The sequence below is a fragment of the Streptopelia decaocto genome (genome assembly GCF_964273445.1).
Source record: "Streptopelia decaocto genome assembly, chromosome: 6".
NCBI classification, from domain to species: Eukaryota; Metazoa; Chordata; class Aves; order Columbiformes; family Columbidae; genus Streptopelia; species Streptopelia decaocto.
The window spans coordinates 5,622,681-5,637,427 of NC_138660.1; the positions used below are offsets into that span (position 1 = coordinate 5,622,681).

Genomic DNA, 14,747 nt, shown 5'->3' on the forward strand with positions numbered 1-14,747 from the left:
CAGACCTGCCCTCTCTGCAGCACCAGAGCTACGGCTGGGCCAGACTGGAGCTGGTGACCTTGCTCAGCCCAAAAGAGCTCTAGAGAAAGCAGAGAAGTGCACAGATCCCAGCCACTCTACAGAGGAGCAGAGTCAGCCACGCTATGCTGGAGGAAGATGCACGACTTGGGTCTAGTTTTTAACATTTGGGGTGAGTGGAAAAGGTTGTTAGGCTTCCTTTTTGTTTTCTAAACCAGAACATTTTCTGTCAAGAGTTTTTAATATATTTATTTGAAAAGGTTTTGTGAAAGAGTACACTAAATAGCATATATCTGTTCTTCAGCCATAAAACGCGGACTATCGGCTTTAGCTCAGCACAGATTGAGGCTGCATGCACTGAACGGCAGATCTTGACAGGAAGGTCTCCATGTCTGTCTTTCCAACATCAAGCATAGTGTCTTCTTTAGAGGACGTGATCCTGGAGGAAGGGGAAGGAGAAACCAGAAAAGCAAATGTATTTAACTGAGGTATCTTGTGGTTGGCCCCACGCACTCACCCGAGCGTGCCACTGACGCAACATTTACAGTTTTTAGCAAGGAGTTTGTTTTCCTGCCCATCCACCAATTCAAGTGCATAATCTCTGCTCTTGGGAGCACTGGGACATGCCAGCCCATATTTGGAAATAAAGCAACTGGGTTTTTGCCTCTCAGAGAGAAACTTGCACATCAATTCAGGCATTTTAACCAAGGAACCTGAGAACTGCCTGGAACAGATCTGTAAGTATCCTTAGGCTGAGCTCAGAGAGCACCACAGAGCCCACAGCTGGAGTGTCTTTAAATTCTGCTAAGCACTGCTGGGAAGACAGAGACCAACCCCGCCACACTGAGGTCAAGTAGCTGAAAACTTTGTTAAATGAACCACTTGTCCTCTGGGACCATATTTCATGAGGTGATTATTCCCAGCTCAGCAGCTGCCTGTGACCCCATGCACTGCTCTAACTCTGCCCAGCGAGGCTCTACTCAAGAATAATGAAGTTTACGAGATTAGAGACCATATCCAGTACGAATGGGTCAGACCTGATCCAGCACAGTGGATTTCTCTTTTATTACTGCCAAACTCTTCAACTTGGGACGGAGCATGTTTCTGAATCTGGTGCAAAAGCCATTAAAGAGCTAAAACAAGAGTGGTGGGTGCTGGTAACTGCTTCAGTTGATCCAAAGAGGCTTCTACACTGGGATTAATGAAGGTGACTCCGCACACTATACTGTACCTCAGGTCTTAATCATCAATGTACTCAAAGGGCTCTGGTGGTTCAGGTTCCTGCTCCTCTTCCTCGATCTTTGGACCGTGAGCTGCCACAGGTTCAACCAGCTCCTCCGTGTCCTCACTGGTGTCCTTCAGAATGATGATGCCTCCGATGGAAAGCTGCAAGACAAGTGCAGTGAGCATTACAACTGCTCACCTCTGCCTCGTGGTGCAGTGTTTGTGGCTGCACTGTTTATCTTAGAGCACACGAGACACCGCAGCGGGAGTGAGTTTCAGAGAGCAAAGTGTCTGACACCCACCCGGATCCCTGCCCGATCGTGTGGAATAGACAGAGCCTGGCCAGGCTACCTGTTGTATTCCCACTGTCTAAGTCTCAGTTCGATAGAAAATGGCATCTGGATTCACAGCATTACCCCAGTCTGGGGCTTTTCACATGAAAACTAATTGAACCTTAATTGTTTTATAAGGCTCAAAGGGTAACAAAGCTTAGTGCAGCTTCTCTGTGTAGCCACCTCCCAGGAGGGTATCTGAAACAGAGACTAATCAGATCACCAGCTTCCACCAACCGAGGAATCCTATCAGCAGAACCTTGTAAAACAAAGGAGGATTAATTACAAAGATCACAACCAAACATCCTGGCAGGCTAAAGCAAATCGGTGCGTCTCCAGGACTGAAACACGAGGTGCAAAGAGGCAGCGCTGTGTCACGCCTGGCTGGGATCAGAGCTTTGACCGCAGCTGGATTCCAGGCTATAAACAGCATTTCAAAGAAGCCTTTTACTCTGGCGTCCCCCAAAGCAGAGCAAAGCTCCACAACAGCTCCATTTCAAAAGCCTCCTTGGTTACACACCCTAAATCCCAGCAAAAAACCTGCACTGTTCTGTTCTCTTCAAAACCTATTCATTGGGGTTAAGGCAGTGAACTGCCTTAGGACTTGGCTCCTTTGAAAACCGAAGCAAACAGCTACTTATGGCCACATTTCAGCTGCACAAGTGGACACTTACTGGACCACATAGCAGATCTTCCCCATTCAAATACCAGTTGGGTCACCTCTGCTTTTTGAAGGGTAGAAACTGAAAAAATCCTTCCACAGCTTTGCTGAAGAAGTTGTTTCAAAAGGGGATGAAGCACAGAGAATTCCAATGTGCTGATAGAATTCCAGGAAATCAATTTATTAAAAACATGACTGTTTTCCTGGAAAAAATATTACTACTTCTGAATACCATTTTCCCATGCATAATCCTGCAAAAGGGGGAAGTCAAGGGTGCTATTTCTTGAACAAAAATAAAGGCCAGAAGAATTTTACTCAGGAGATTTAGAGGTCAGGAGCAAGCTTATTAGCTTTGCAATAAATTTGAGCATCTTAGAGAAAAGTTAACCCCTTGGGCTAATGCTAAAAGGTCTTTTTAATCCTCCATCTGAGAGTTATATCATCTCTTTATGTTAACAGGAGATGAAGGCAATTTTCTAAGGTCTGATGTAACTGACTAAGAAATTTGTTTAATGAAAAAAAATAGTCCATTCAGGTATAAATGCCACTCTAGAATAGTAAAGCGCAAGTCTTAAAGTATTTCATTGCTTTGGTAATGAGCCTGAACAACTTCTCAATCCACTGTAGAGATCACAGCTCAGCCTTCATGTCCCCAGCAATGTCATTAATACACAGAGTACGTCCAATTGATTTCCAGGTTACAGTGTCTGGCATACGTAGAAGAAGAAAGAAAAATAAAGCTGCGTAAGCACAGCGAAAAGGTTCGCAGAAGCTCTGGCTTTCCCCCAACTAGAGCTGCACGTGATCACTTGGAAAGAGGGACATCAAAAAGCAAATATGACAACAGTGAAGTTGCAAACCTTTCAAACACACGGCAGTGCTGCCCCAGCTGTGAGTGGTGTTCTGATGTAAACACTGAACTTCTGGGCCTCACGCACAAGCCCAGCACTGGGGACACTGCCAGGCGCACGGACTAGGAAGGTGACACTTACTGGTTTGAAAGGCTGGTATCGGCAGCTCTCTGTCATAGTGAGAACTTTGAGCTGAGCGGGCATGACTCTGGCTGGGTTGTCCAGAAGCTGGAAGTTGGGTTCAGGTTCCTTTTTCTTTTCTTTTTCATCCTTCTTTTCAGCCTCATCCTGTGGAAGGGGAGGAGAAGATCAAACTGATTTTAACAGTAGCCTCTAACATTTTCACAGTTCCGGAGGATAAGGTAAAATCTGCTGGGGAACAAGCTGGCGGGTGTCTCTCGGCTGCACAGGCAGTGCCAGCGTGGATCCAAGTGCTCTCACCACAGCAACACCTCGCTCTCAGCTGCAGCTGAAGAAACGTTCAACAAGAGGTGGCAGCAAAACAGTTTACCTCTGGCTTCCCTTTCTAATAGTTTCTCTGTAAACTCACCACTTTTGGTTCACAGCTGAAGATCCTTTAATATCATTACTAAGCACATGAAAATTGCCAAAAGCCGCCCTCATATTTTTATGGCTCTACAGTCGTCAGGGTCAGCAGCTCAACTGAAATGACTCTGTCTCAGTGACTCCCCAGGGAATTGCAGCTAAACCTCCCTTTACCGATGACTCAGCAGCTGGAAGCAAAAGCTTGCCTCTTGCTTGGGAACGTCTGAACTGCAAACAAGAGACTGTAGAAAAGATGGAACCGATAGGAAATGACCAGGGACATCACTAAATGCACGGCATGTTCTGTGACAGCAGACAGGACTTCTCTGGCACGGTGGCTGCTTGGTGCTGTGCACATCCCTTGGAAGCTATGGATTACTAGTCTTGCAACAGGCATAAAAGAAAAACAGGAAAGCAATTATACCTCTAAAAATATTAGGACAATGGCAAAACACTCGACTCAAACACAGCAGGTGGCAGCAAGCTCCTTTTCACTACCCTCATTTTTCTGTTCAATTCAACCACGAAAACTTTTCAGACATCTGGAGCATACACAGACACGACACATGAATCCCGTCTAATATATTGCTTCCTCCTAACACCTGTACTTGAATGTAGGTTGTAGCAATTTTAGAAGAAACATGCATCTGCTCAGCACATTTTGCTTGGTATATAATGCTGTAAGAATAATTCAAAGAAAAGGCAATGTTTGATGACAAGGAAACATTGATAAAGGAGCAAAAAGACAAAAATCAGATATTCTACCTTGAATGCATAAGATGATTCCTCTTCTGGGCCAACTGTATAAAGGTCAGTGCCTACAGTGTGGTTGCATGTAGGTCTAGGAAGGTCATTTTACACATACACCTTTGATCCTACTCCATGCTCTTTCACATAGCATTTGCGTGTTTCTTTTTAAAATTAAAGAGAACAAAAATTCCCTGACCAGGTTTCTTTTCTCATATGGATGTTAAAGTGGAATCAGAAAGGTTTCTACTGAGCCTGTCAGCATAACACACTTTCAGCTCACAACTGCTCTTAGCATATTTGCATCTGTTAGCAGAGCACAAAAGGAAGAGTCCTTTGTCAGGGCACAGTGAGAATTTTAGCTGCCATATATTTTCCAAATTACAGCAACCACAAAGAATTCATTATCCAGCCATTTCTCTATCCCTCAGCTTGCCCCACGATGACACACTATTCACACCTGAGGATGACAAGTGCCAGTTTCTCTAAGCAGAAAGAAATCATCAGAGGACCAAAGCAATCACCCTAACCACTGCACAGCAGACGGATCCAGTGCTCAGATCAGCTGCTTCTAAGGTGGGTGTGGGTAAATGTTTGGCATTTTGATAGATGGGCAAAGCACATAAGAGATTGCTGCCAAAAAGGTGAATGTTTCAGAACAGGGGGTTAAGCATGTGCAAAACCAGAAAGTTTAAACTCTTCAGTGCTCCCAACTGAATTAGACACCACCAAGCAACTACTACGACACTGAGTCCTTTTTAAAAGGTCAGAGGTACCAAGGACATGAAATTATTAAGACTTTTTCCATGTTAATAAGAAAAGTACATGGATAAGAAATAAAATTCCCTTGGTCTAAAACCAGAAGGCAGCAAAATAATTCACAAAAGGTTGCGGGCAGTTAAAGGCACATAGATCTGTCAAAACAAGCTTTTGCCTTTCAGGAACTCAGTTACTTAACAATATTGAAGAAGATTTATTTCTCAGAAATAAAGGATTCACAAATAATACTTGGCTTTTAAAAATGCACACACCACAGAATAAAGATGCTGACCCATACACTGAAACATCTATTAACACTTTGCACAGAACTAATACGGGGGGACAGCACTAAGAGGGTGCCAGCTTTCCAGACAAACCTTCCACATTTATAAGGGGGGGGATGAAGACATTTAAGTTTCAATGTTTGCACCCACCACTTCCATCTTCTCCTCTTCTTTCTTTTCTTTCTCCTTCTCCTTTTCCTTCTTCTTGGCTTTTGCGGTGATGGACAGCACAGCAGTGGAAACCTGGGTATGTCAACAGAGGAGACGTTCAGTGTGACTGCAGCGCCGGGCGCGGCGTCTCAGCTCCCCAGGTGGGGGACAATGGGAAATCAGGGTTAGGTGCACTGCAGGTGTCAATAAGATCAATTCCACTTCATACCCACTGCTCTGCTTAAGAGACAACTACAGAACCACCAAAGCAAACAAACAGCACAGATGGGACAAAAAAGTGCCATGAATGCAGACTGGGTGCAGCCACGTATGCAGGAGGAGAGCAAAATTCTTAACTTAGAGATTAATCATTGCTGTCTGGGTCTCTATATGAGAAGTTCGTTTATTTTGAACAAAGCAACAAATGGAAACTTTATTCTCAGAGTCTCCAAGGTAAAGAAACACGTATATAGATACTCTTCAGAATGACCTAAAGCTGTCCCAGTGTGTGAATCAGACAGCTGTGTTTCTCACTGATCTGAAGAAGTGCATTTACAAAATGGCCCATGGAGCAGCCCTCGGGAGGCTTTGGCACTCCTGAACCAGAAATACCCAGAGGCAGCACTCAAACGCAAAAATCCAGCACATCTTCCTTCCAGCAAGCACCTCTGTCCACAGGAACTGGCTCTCTAAGGCAGTAAATCACTCAGAGGGAGCAACCACATTTGTCACATCGCTGCCGAAGTTTTCTAGGTTACATGTGGGCTCATGGCACATTTTAATTTTGACCTGGGAAGTTGAAAGGAGGAAAAATTTGTCTAATTCTCATCCTATTCCAAAGGCAAGAAAGCAGCTATAAGCAGTGAGCTTTGCCTTTCATCAGAGTTCATTTCTGGGTTCTTGGTGGTTCAGAAATCTGTCCTGTGCAGCATTCAGTTCTGGTAAAATGTTTTACATTTTTCATACAATGCCATTTATCAGCATGACATATCTGAGGTCTCCACTGCTGCAGTCGCTCCCCAAGGGCTGCTCCGCCTGCTGCTCTGGTCTGATCAACAGCTTTTACCATCTTATGCCAGGAGACAAATTTCTTCCACTATTGTCCCACTTGTCATCCCATAGGTCTCATCTCTTCAATACCCAGATATTCTCAGTTCCACACTTGCCCTTTTGCAATCCACAGGCCTGACAGATGTTATTCTAGCACATGGGCCCAGGTACACTTCCGACATTCCCTATGGGACTATTGGAGAAGTGCCACACCTAATGTGCTCAACGCTTGTACTGCAGCAGCATTTTGAAGCCCAAGTCATGAACAAGGAGCCCTTTGTGCTAGATGCTGCACAAGGATGATACACACATACAAATCAGTAGAGCATGGAAAACAGTTTTATTACTCAATGCTTCTGCTTGACCGCTGGAGACACGGGAGGTTCTAGCGACTCAGTAGCACAGCAGTTTTATGCCACGATCAGCAACAGACCCAGGCACAGCAGGAAAAAATTGCTAGAATTCTCTTTCAGAGACAATAGTGCCTGCCAATTTTTCGTTTGCTCTTTAGATTCCCTGTTAGTGCCACCAAAGTCAATGTTTATACTAGGAGGGAGAAGAGATTAGTCTTTAGAACACAGAAAGCTCGCCTAAATACCTTTTCTTTCTCCTTTTCCTTTGGTACCTCAAGAGGTGGGGGGTAGGCAAATGTGGACGGCTTACAGTTGGACTTGTACTGGACTTTTGGCATCTACAATAAACAGTTAAAAAAAATGGTTAGAGAAAAGAAAAACAGGGGGAAAAAAATCCACAGCAGAGTAATTACTTTAGCTTCATTTTCCTTCCAGCAGAGGCAAACACAGATCCTCTAAAGAACACAAGCTTCCCCTTCTCTCCCTCCGGAAGCTGAGAAACTGTTATCAGTGGCAACAGTTCAGCTAGAACAATGTTATTTAATTATTCTATAATTTGACTCTGGCAAGCTCTCCCAGCCTTCTCCATGCACTCCACGCTATTCACACCATGCTCTGTTTTCATTGTTTCGAAGCTTTTGTGGTTTTGATGTCGTTGCTGCGCCTGCTCGTATTAACACAAAATTGGTTTAAGATTTAAGTGAAGATCTGCTCTGCCAGTGCACGCTATGGCAAACCAAGCACTGCCTGACACCCACTGCTTGCAAAAGGACAGCACATTTTGCGGGTGGCTTACCAATTTCACGCATTCTTGTACTCTGCTAATTAAGCAAGGGCAGAAAGCATCTTTGGCCACCAAATCCATATTCTCAAACTGAATTAATTTCTGCAGTATCTCAGCTCTCTTCCTTTCTGACACATCGCGGAGCAATAAAAGAAGCTCTGAGGATGCAAGGTGGGTGTGGTGCAGCTGTTACGTACCTTTACATACATACATTTAGTATGCAAGGCAAGTTATACAGCATAACCTCACCTACAGGCTTTTGGGCTCCCTGGAAACTAAGGGATGGGGAGAGGGAGTCAAAATGGCAGTTCAGCCAAAGAGCCAAAAAGGTTCTGAGCCTGTCCCCATTGGTGAGCACAGAGAAAACCAGCAATGCAGCCTCTGTGATGTATTCAGGACAGTGAGGGGAAAAAAAAAGGCATTTTCATGCAAACCCCTCTCTTCAGAGCGAGAATTTTGAGCTGTGTGTAAATCAACTCAATGCTCAGCCTGAGACAGGTGGAGAAGAGCAACATAGAGCCATAAGGTTCTGGGTCCAGAAGCTGCAATCCAGCAAGCTGGCTCAGTCCAGTGGAGGACTCAGAGCAGCCCAGCTCGATGCGAGCTCTGCGCATCACAGAATAAGCCTGTAACACTGACAGGAGGGGGGTACATGCCCCTGGGCTGCCACATTCAGAGCCTTTTTGTGGAAGTTACCAGCTCAGTTCTCCAGCACAGGAGCCCCAGCACAGTACACAGCTTGCAGGGACCACACCACAACCGATCAGCTGGCAGACAGAGGGATATGAAAAGTGCAGTACCCGTGACTGCTTGGTTTAATTTTACTCCCCACAGAATCCAAACAAATCCTGCTTTCCCACTGCTAAATATCCTCGGGGAAAATATAATATAATATATTTGGGAAGGTGACAGTTTAAAAAACAAAAATCTTGATCTTCTGGAAAGAAAACAGGCTGGTTTCTGCCCACATAGACTGACTAGAGTTCCATTCTTTGTAAGCTACTTTGAAGCTCACAAAGTCAGGTCAAAGCCTGCTTTCTACATTTTCTTGTCCTTATTCCCACCAACAGCTCTCCAATTTAAGCCTGCTTGTCAGACTTCTTCCAGTTAGAGCCTTTTCTGGCACAAACAAGCTGCAGACACGCAAAGACAACCAACAAATCCATGCACACCCTCCCAGACCACTGGAGTCTTCCAAGCAGCCATCAGTGCCTCCTCTCCTCTCTGCTCATGACGTACCTTCAGATCCTTGTTGAGACCAATGACACAGGTTGGGGTGAAAGCCAGCGACAAGAAGTGTGACAGGGGGAACCAGAACCAGAACTGGGTGAAGACCAGAACGCCCACCACGGAAGGCATGTGAGTATGTCCTGTCCTCGACTGCAGTGAGATAGTTACGTTATGGCCACCTGTAAAGAGTCATAAATGAAATCACTCAATGCATTCCTGCGTACTCCACAAAGACACCTGAGTGCTGATTTTGTCAGGATACAGGTTAAACGAAAGCACAATGCAGAAGGCAGGGAGAGCAGAGAAAAAAGGAAACCTTTGCCATAAGCAGTTTTAAAACACAGCATCCACAAGACAAGGCTCACAAGGAAAACAGAGCATTTATAGCAGGGTGTACAGAAACATTTCTTTTTGAGGCTGCCTCCCTGAACTGTCAGTTATTCAGAAAAAATATGCCTAGGTTTTTATCCTACACCATCTCAGTAGAAAAAAATGTAAACAGCAGCAACTTCAGAAGTTGCTTCTAGAGGCTATCAGTCTAAGCAAAGAGACAAACTCCTGCAGTCTTTGCAGCAAAATTACATCTCTGCCAGACAACCAAGTCTTAGCTTCATACTTGCAAAGCAGAGACCAAAACAACTCCATACATTGATGTAGTGCAGAAACGTCCAGCTAGAAACCAAACTGAAAGATTGGGCTTGCAGACAGAGTGAGAAAGCGTTAATCGGATCTCCAGTCTTCTGATGAACACAGCGAACCGAGTTGAAGAGGGCACCAGACAAGTCCATTACCGCTGACAAGACCAGGTGCAGGAAGGTTAACTTTGTTAAAATACAAACACCCACTCGTTGCAAACTCAGGACACTTTATAGCTGAAAATCCCAAGCTGGAGTAGCATTCGTCTGTCACAACATTCTTCTGGCACGAACAGCCACCTCAACAGGGCTGGGCAACAGTGAGCTGAGTTCTGAAGACAAGCAAAATTAATTTTTGCTGCCAAAACTAACGAAGTCCTGAAAGCAGCAACAATCTCATCTTAGGGATCTGTCAGTGTTAGTCCCAGGAGAAGCAGTGGAAGATGGAGGATTTTGATGCTCTCCTGTAGGATACTCTGCATACATACAATCTCCTTGCTTCTCCTTTTGTGGTACAAATAGATCTCCTGCTGTTTGACTAGAGAACTCCTTCCAGCCACCTCTTTGAAGAAAGGCAATGATACAGTCTCATCTTTTACTACTGCTAGGTCTGCTCTGCTTCTCATTTTCTCCAATACCAATCTCCTACCCTTGCACTTGACTTTGCCACAGCATTAAGGAGGGACTACCTGAGGTCTTCTGCTACCCTTAAACATGTCAAACATGGCACTCACACTTCTGATCTTCTCCTCCATCCTTACTTTGAACTTTTCTTCACTGTATCACTGTATAAGGGTCAGGTCAGGAATATGCAGATATTCTGGATCAAGCAGCCCACTCAATGTTGCACAAGCGGCTTAGCTAGACTTTATCAAACTTCTGGACTTTAATTTTCAGAATTTATTTTAACCTTTAGAAATTTATTATCCAATCTCTGGAATTTCCTGGATGACTAACAGATTTCATATTCCAAAGACACTGTCATGCTACTCCTGTCTGCTGCTTCACACCCACACAGAGCCCACCCTCTGCAGGGAGCAGGAAAGGTGGGAAGACACAATATTGCACAACTGTGATTTATCTTCATGATTAAGCAGCAGCCCCGACAATCCAGAAGGGAACACATCCTGGATCTTTGGCTGGATGCATGAAAGTTGTGACATGATGCCTGGAAAAAAAAATAACCCAAAAACACAAGAGAAAAATTTTCAGGGCTCCTTGGGCAGTACTACAGGGTCTGTCTCCCAAAATTCACACCGCTACTCTGGCAAGGCTTGATGGAATTCAGGTGGCTGTTCTGAAAGCTACGAGGATTTGCTGGCCCAAGTTTAATGTCAGTTAACAAGAGGAGACTGCAGCAAGCAGATGCTGATGACTTATATACTTGGATGAACTCGCTCTTTACATAGTCATGGTGGCACTTGGTAATACTGTGGCAGTGTAGCCAAGGACAACACACCAGGACAATAACCATTAGGTAAAGATGCCTCATGGATCTTGGAAATTAGTTTCCAACCCTGGCTCAGGCAGCACCACATTTTCAAACAATATCATACTGTTTCTTTCGCTATCAGCAAAGACTTATAATTCACTTGATCTATGCAGTGAACGAAGACAACCTGAACTGTTAGCAGCAGCACAGAAAAGTCAATGGCATGAGCCATCAAAATGCCAGCAGAGTGTCTTTCAGCATGTGCCAACAACTCAAATAAAGTGGGCAATGAACTACAAGGTAGCTCTTCTCTAATGGACAAGAACATTAGGAAAAAAAGCCATAATGCCGTGCTAACTACCAGAGTTAGACCCAGGTTCACATGAAGAGCCCATGAGCAGGGACAGGCAAGAGGAAGGTGGAAAACACGGGCACCAAATTCAACACAGGGGAGATCAGACTTAGGCATTTAAGTTTATACTTTACTTAAGCCTTTAACATGCAAAATGTAACACAATGTGTGAGATACATATTTGGAGAGACAGTAACAAGGAGATGGTAACTCTTTCTGTTTTAATTTGGATGACACTTTTCCATCCCTCTTCTTCACAAATGTCTCCAAACTGTGGAGAATCCAGCACGTTCACACCAGGCTGTCAACAGCTTCCCTGGCTTCATTCTGCTACCCCCTGTCCCCGACCCCCTGCACTGCTGACCCCCCAAACCTTTCCTAAATATTGAGAAGAGGACTTTCCAGATGTACTATACAGATATTTGTGTAGTAACTGCGGCTCCTCCTTTTTTCTCACCGACTGAGAAATGTAGCATTAAGAACCAGAGAAGATACCTAGAGTCTAGAGGGCAAAACAGTTTCCAAGCAGGTAAAACACCGACATCTAATTTGATCAGTATATCCCTTTTGTAGCTCACACTTACAAATCCATACTCCAGCAAATAAAGTAGATTGATTTTGCAAATAATAGAAAGGCAGTCATCAGCCGGCAATAAGAGAGCATGTTTGTACGTGGAGGAGAATATTATAAAAGTTCAGAGTTTTTTTTTGAAAAAAAATACCTAAGCTAAATTTTGAGTGTCTACATTTTTCTTATTTTATTAAAGAAATAAAAATGTAGCTGCTGGGGCCTAATAATTAGGAAATGACCAAATTCTTCATTTCCACTTCGGTGCTCCTGAAGCCCCCTGCTCCTTCCATGACACCACCAGTCTAATAATGACCGCTTCATTGTCAGAGCGAACACCCACCTCCAGTGCATCCCCTCCCAGTTGCATGCTGGAAATCTTGTCCTTTTAATCAAATCCTGTCATTGGAAGAGAATTACACTTTTCTCTGCCCCACCCCCAACAACAACAAAAACCAACCCGAACTCAATTGTCCCAACTGTGGCAGATGACATAAAGAACCTTTTCTTCCTGGTAGTGATAATTAAATTCTATAGCTCATTGTTTCAGATAAGCCCTTGTAGTTGTATGGGAGAGATAAAAAGAATGTATTATTTTAAGAGGCTCTAATGAAAGTGGCAATAGGTTAAGAAAGGGTAGTTCACAGCCTTCCCCCAGCTGTTCGGCAAGAAATAAAGAGGTTAAAGTTGGCACAAATTCACATGTAGTTTCATAAAAGTGGGTGCTTCTGGTTTCCAAGTCATTATACAATACATGAGTGACACGGGAAGCAAATAAGGTTTTTATGATTTAGTCTTAAAGGCAGGAATTTGAAGCAGGGAGAGAAATCTCTGAGCCAGCTGGTCTCTGGCTTCCCAGCAGCACAGTACGAGTATGGAAACGATCAAAGTTATTGGGGCAGCATTGTGCCAAGAATATCGCTCAGCCTGAGCTCCAGAAGGGGAGGCAAGAAAGATAGAGGAGGTGGTTCCTGTTGCTTCCTCCTGAGCTGCACGGGGCAGCCTGACTGCCACACGCCCACCAAGAAGAGCATTTGAAGGACAATTCCACGCAGGTTGGTGCGGGCAGACCCAAGTTTTTCTCCCCCCACCGCACGACTGGAAGGTGTAGTAATAATTTCACACAGACACCGTGTAACCACAGCGCACGCTGCTGTGCTTAAGCCATGCCACAGAGACAAATGTATGAGACTTCTTTGCATATGTGACTTCAGGGCTAACCTTAAACCGGGTTGTTTCTACTGCCACAGGGAGGAACAGGGTGCACGGCGATAAAAGGCCACAGAATGAGAGACCAGATGGGAGAGACTGGAAACTTGGGAGGTGGGTGCGAGTGACACACAGCACTGCACAAGCCTGAACTCCAGCAGGAGGAAAAATTCAAAACAAAACACTGTCCGTCCTCTTTGCTTACAGAAACCTTCCTTAATAGGCCCTGCAATTCGGCCCTTGTGAAAGGCTCATGCCTTTCGAGAATCCTTGGCTCAACATTTAGTCATTAATGATCATGAAATGATGTCTCCTCAGCTGGAAAAGGTAAGTAGCTTGTGAAACTAACTGGCTCTTCCTGAAGTAACACTGATGTAGTTCACTATGCTTCCCTCTTAATAATCAGGAAAGAGGCAAAACCTAGTTATTAATAATATATTTAATTGAACTGGTTATGTCAAGTTTTAACCGAAAACACAAAATACAAGGACTGGATTCCAGAAGGTTTCCAAATTTCTGGAGCAGGCACTGACTTTGAGAAATAAAGAAATAACCTATTATGCTATAAATCAACATTCAGGGTGACAAAACAGAGCAAAAAGATCAGATTCATCTGGACCTCTGGACAAGAATTCTGCCCCCATGGCTGGGTTGAGTCTCTTCTAACAGAAGCACACTCATACAAGCTGAAACTACAAAATAGGATTTCTTTAATTAGCTAAAATTACTTGAAATTTGAGATTTCTTCCTGCCATTATATGACAGGCACAAAGCCAGCACCTCATCTCCCAGATGAGATTTGCTATTACAGCTGTTGTAGCCAAACAAGTCTAAGAAATTTTGACTGCTTTAGATGTTTGGGGAATTACCTGCATCCAAAATGCCTTGTGCCAGGATTGCTCCAAACTTCGCCATAACATCATCATGCTTATCATTGATCACTTTGGAATAGAGCTGTCTGAACTGGCTGACCTGGGTAAAAAAACAAATAAAAAATAAATAAAAAGAAAAAAAGAGAGATTATAAAACTGACTGCATGAGTCAAATATTCTGCCTTTCATGGAAGCATTCTAGATTTCTGCATCCTAGGACATTTGTCTTTTCATCAGCTTTAGTCACTGGTGTTACAAGTCATCCCACAAATAATGAATTACAGAGTTTTTCCCCACTTGAAGATACCCATGTAGTGATTTTAAAACAGACACGATGGACATGTATTTCTGAACCACATTTTGCAGGCCTTACAGGAATAGCCTGAGAACCTCTGGAGCGTCACTGGAACAAAAGACTGATGAGTTTGTAGCAAGAGTTACTGTATGTTCTTAGGTGTGTGACACTGCACCTTATTAAATTCCCTCCAATTCCTACTGCTGAAAACCTATTCTGTTTTCCCCGTACGATATTTCTGCTCTATTGATAATGCCCCTCTGGTGCGTCATCAGCACATTTTGCTATTGCGCTCCTACCTCTTAAGTGAAAATCATTCACGTAAATATTTAATAAAGTAACAGTTTATGCCATGGCATGCTCACCACAATATCTTAAGCGTGTATTAGTAAGGG

At 43.9% G+C, this 14,747-nt stretch overlaps 1 protein-coding gene across 1 annotated transcript in view; it reads right to left on the minus strand.

The window, feature by feature from the left end:
- Window positions 1-240: 240 nt before the first annotated feature.
- PSMD1 (proteasome 26S subunit, non-ATPase 1) overlaps window positions 241-14,747 on the minus strand; it is a 67,997-nt gene continuing 53,490 nt past the window's right edge. Inside the window, exons 19-25 of the mRNA XM_082055413.1 lie at window positions 14,055-14,157; window positions 8,999-9,168; window positions 7,221-7,313; window positions 5,573-5,665; window positions 3,228-3,374; window positions 1,250-1,404; window positions 241-457 (exon numbers count right to left, since the gene is read on the minus strand). Of these exons, the coding sequence (XP_081911539.1) occupies window positions 1,258-1,404; window positions 3,228-3,374; window positions 5,573-5,665; window positions 7,221-7,313; window positions 8,999-9,168; window positions 14,055-14,157 (753 nt within the window). The 3' untranslated portion in view covers window positions 241-457; window positions 1,250-1,257. The remainder of the gene's footprint in view (window positions 458-1,249; window positions 1,405-3,227; window positions 3,375-5,572; window positions 5,666-7,220; window positions 7,314-8,998; window positions 9,169-14,054; window positions 14,158-14,747) is intronic.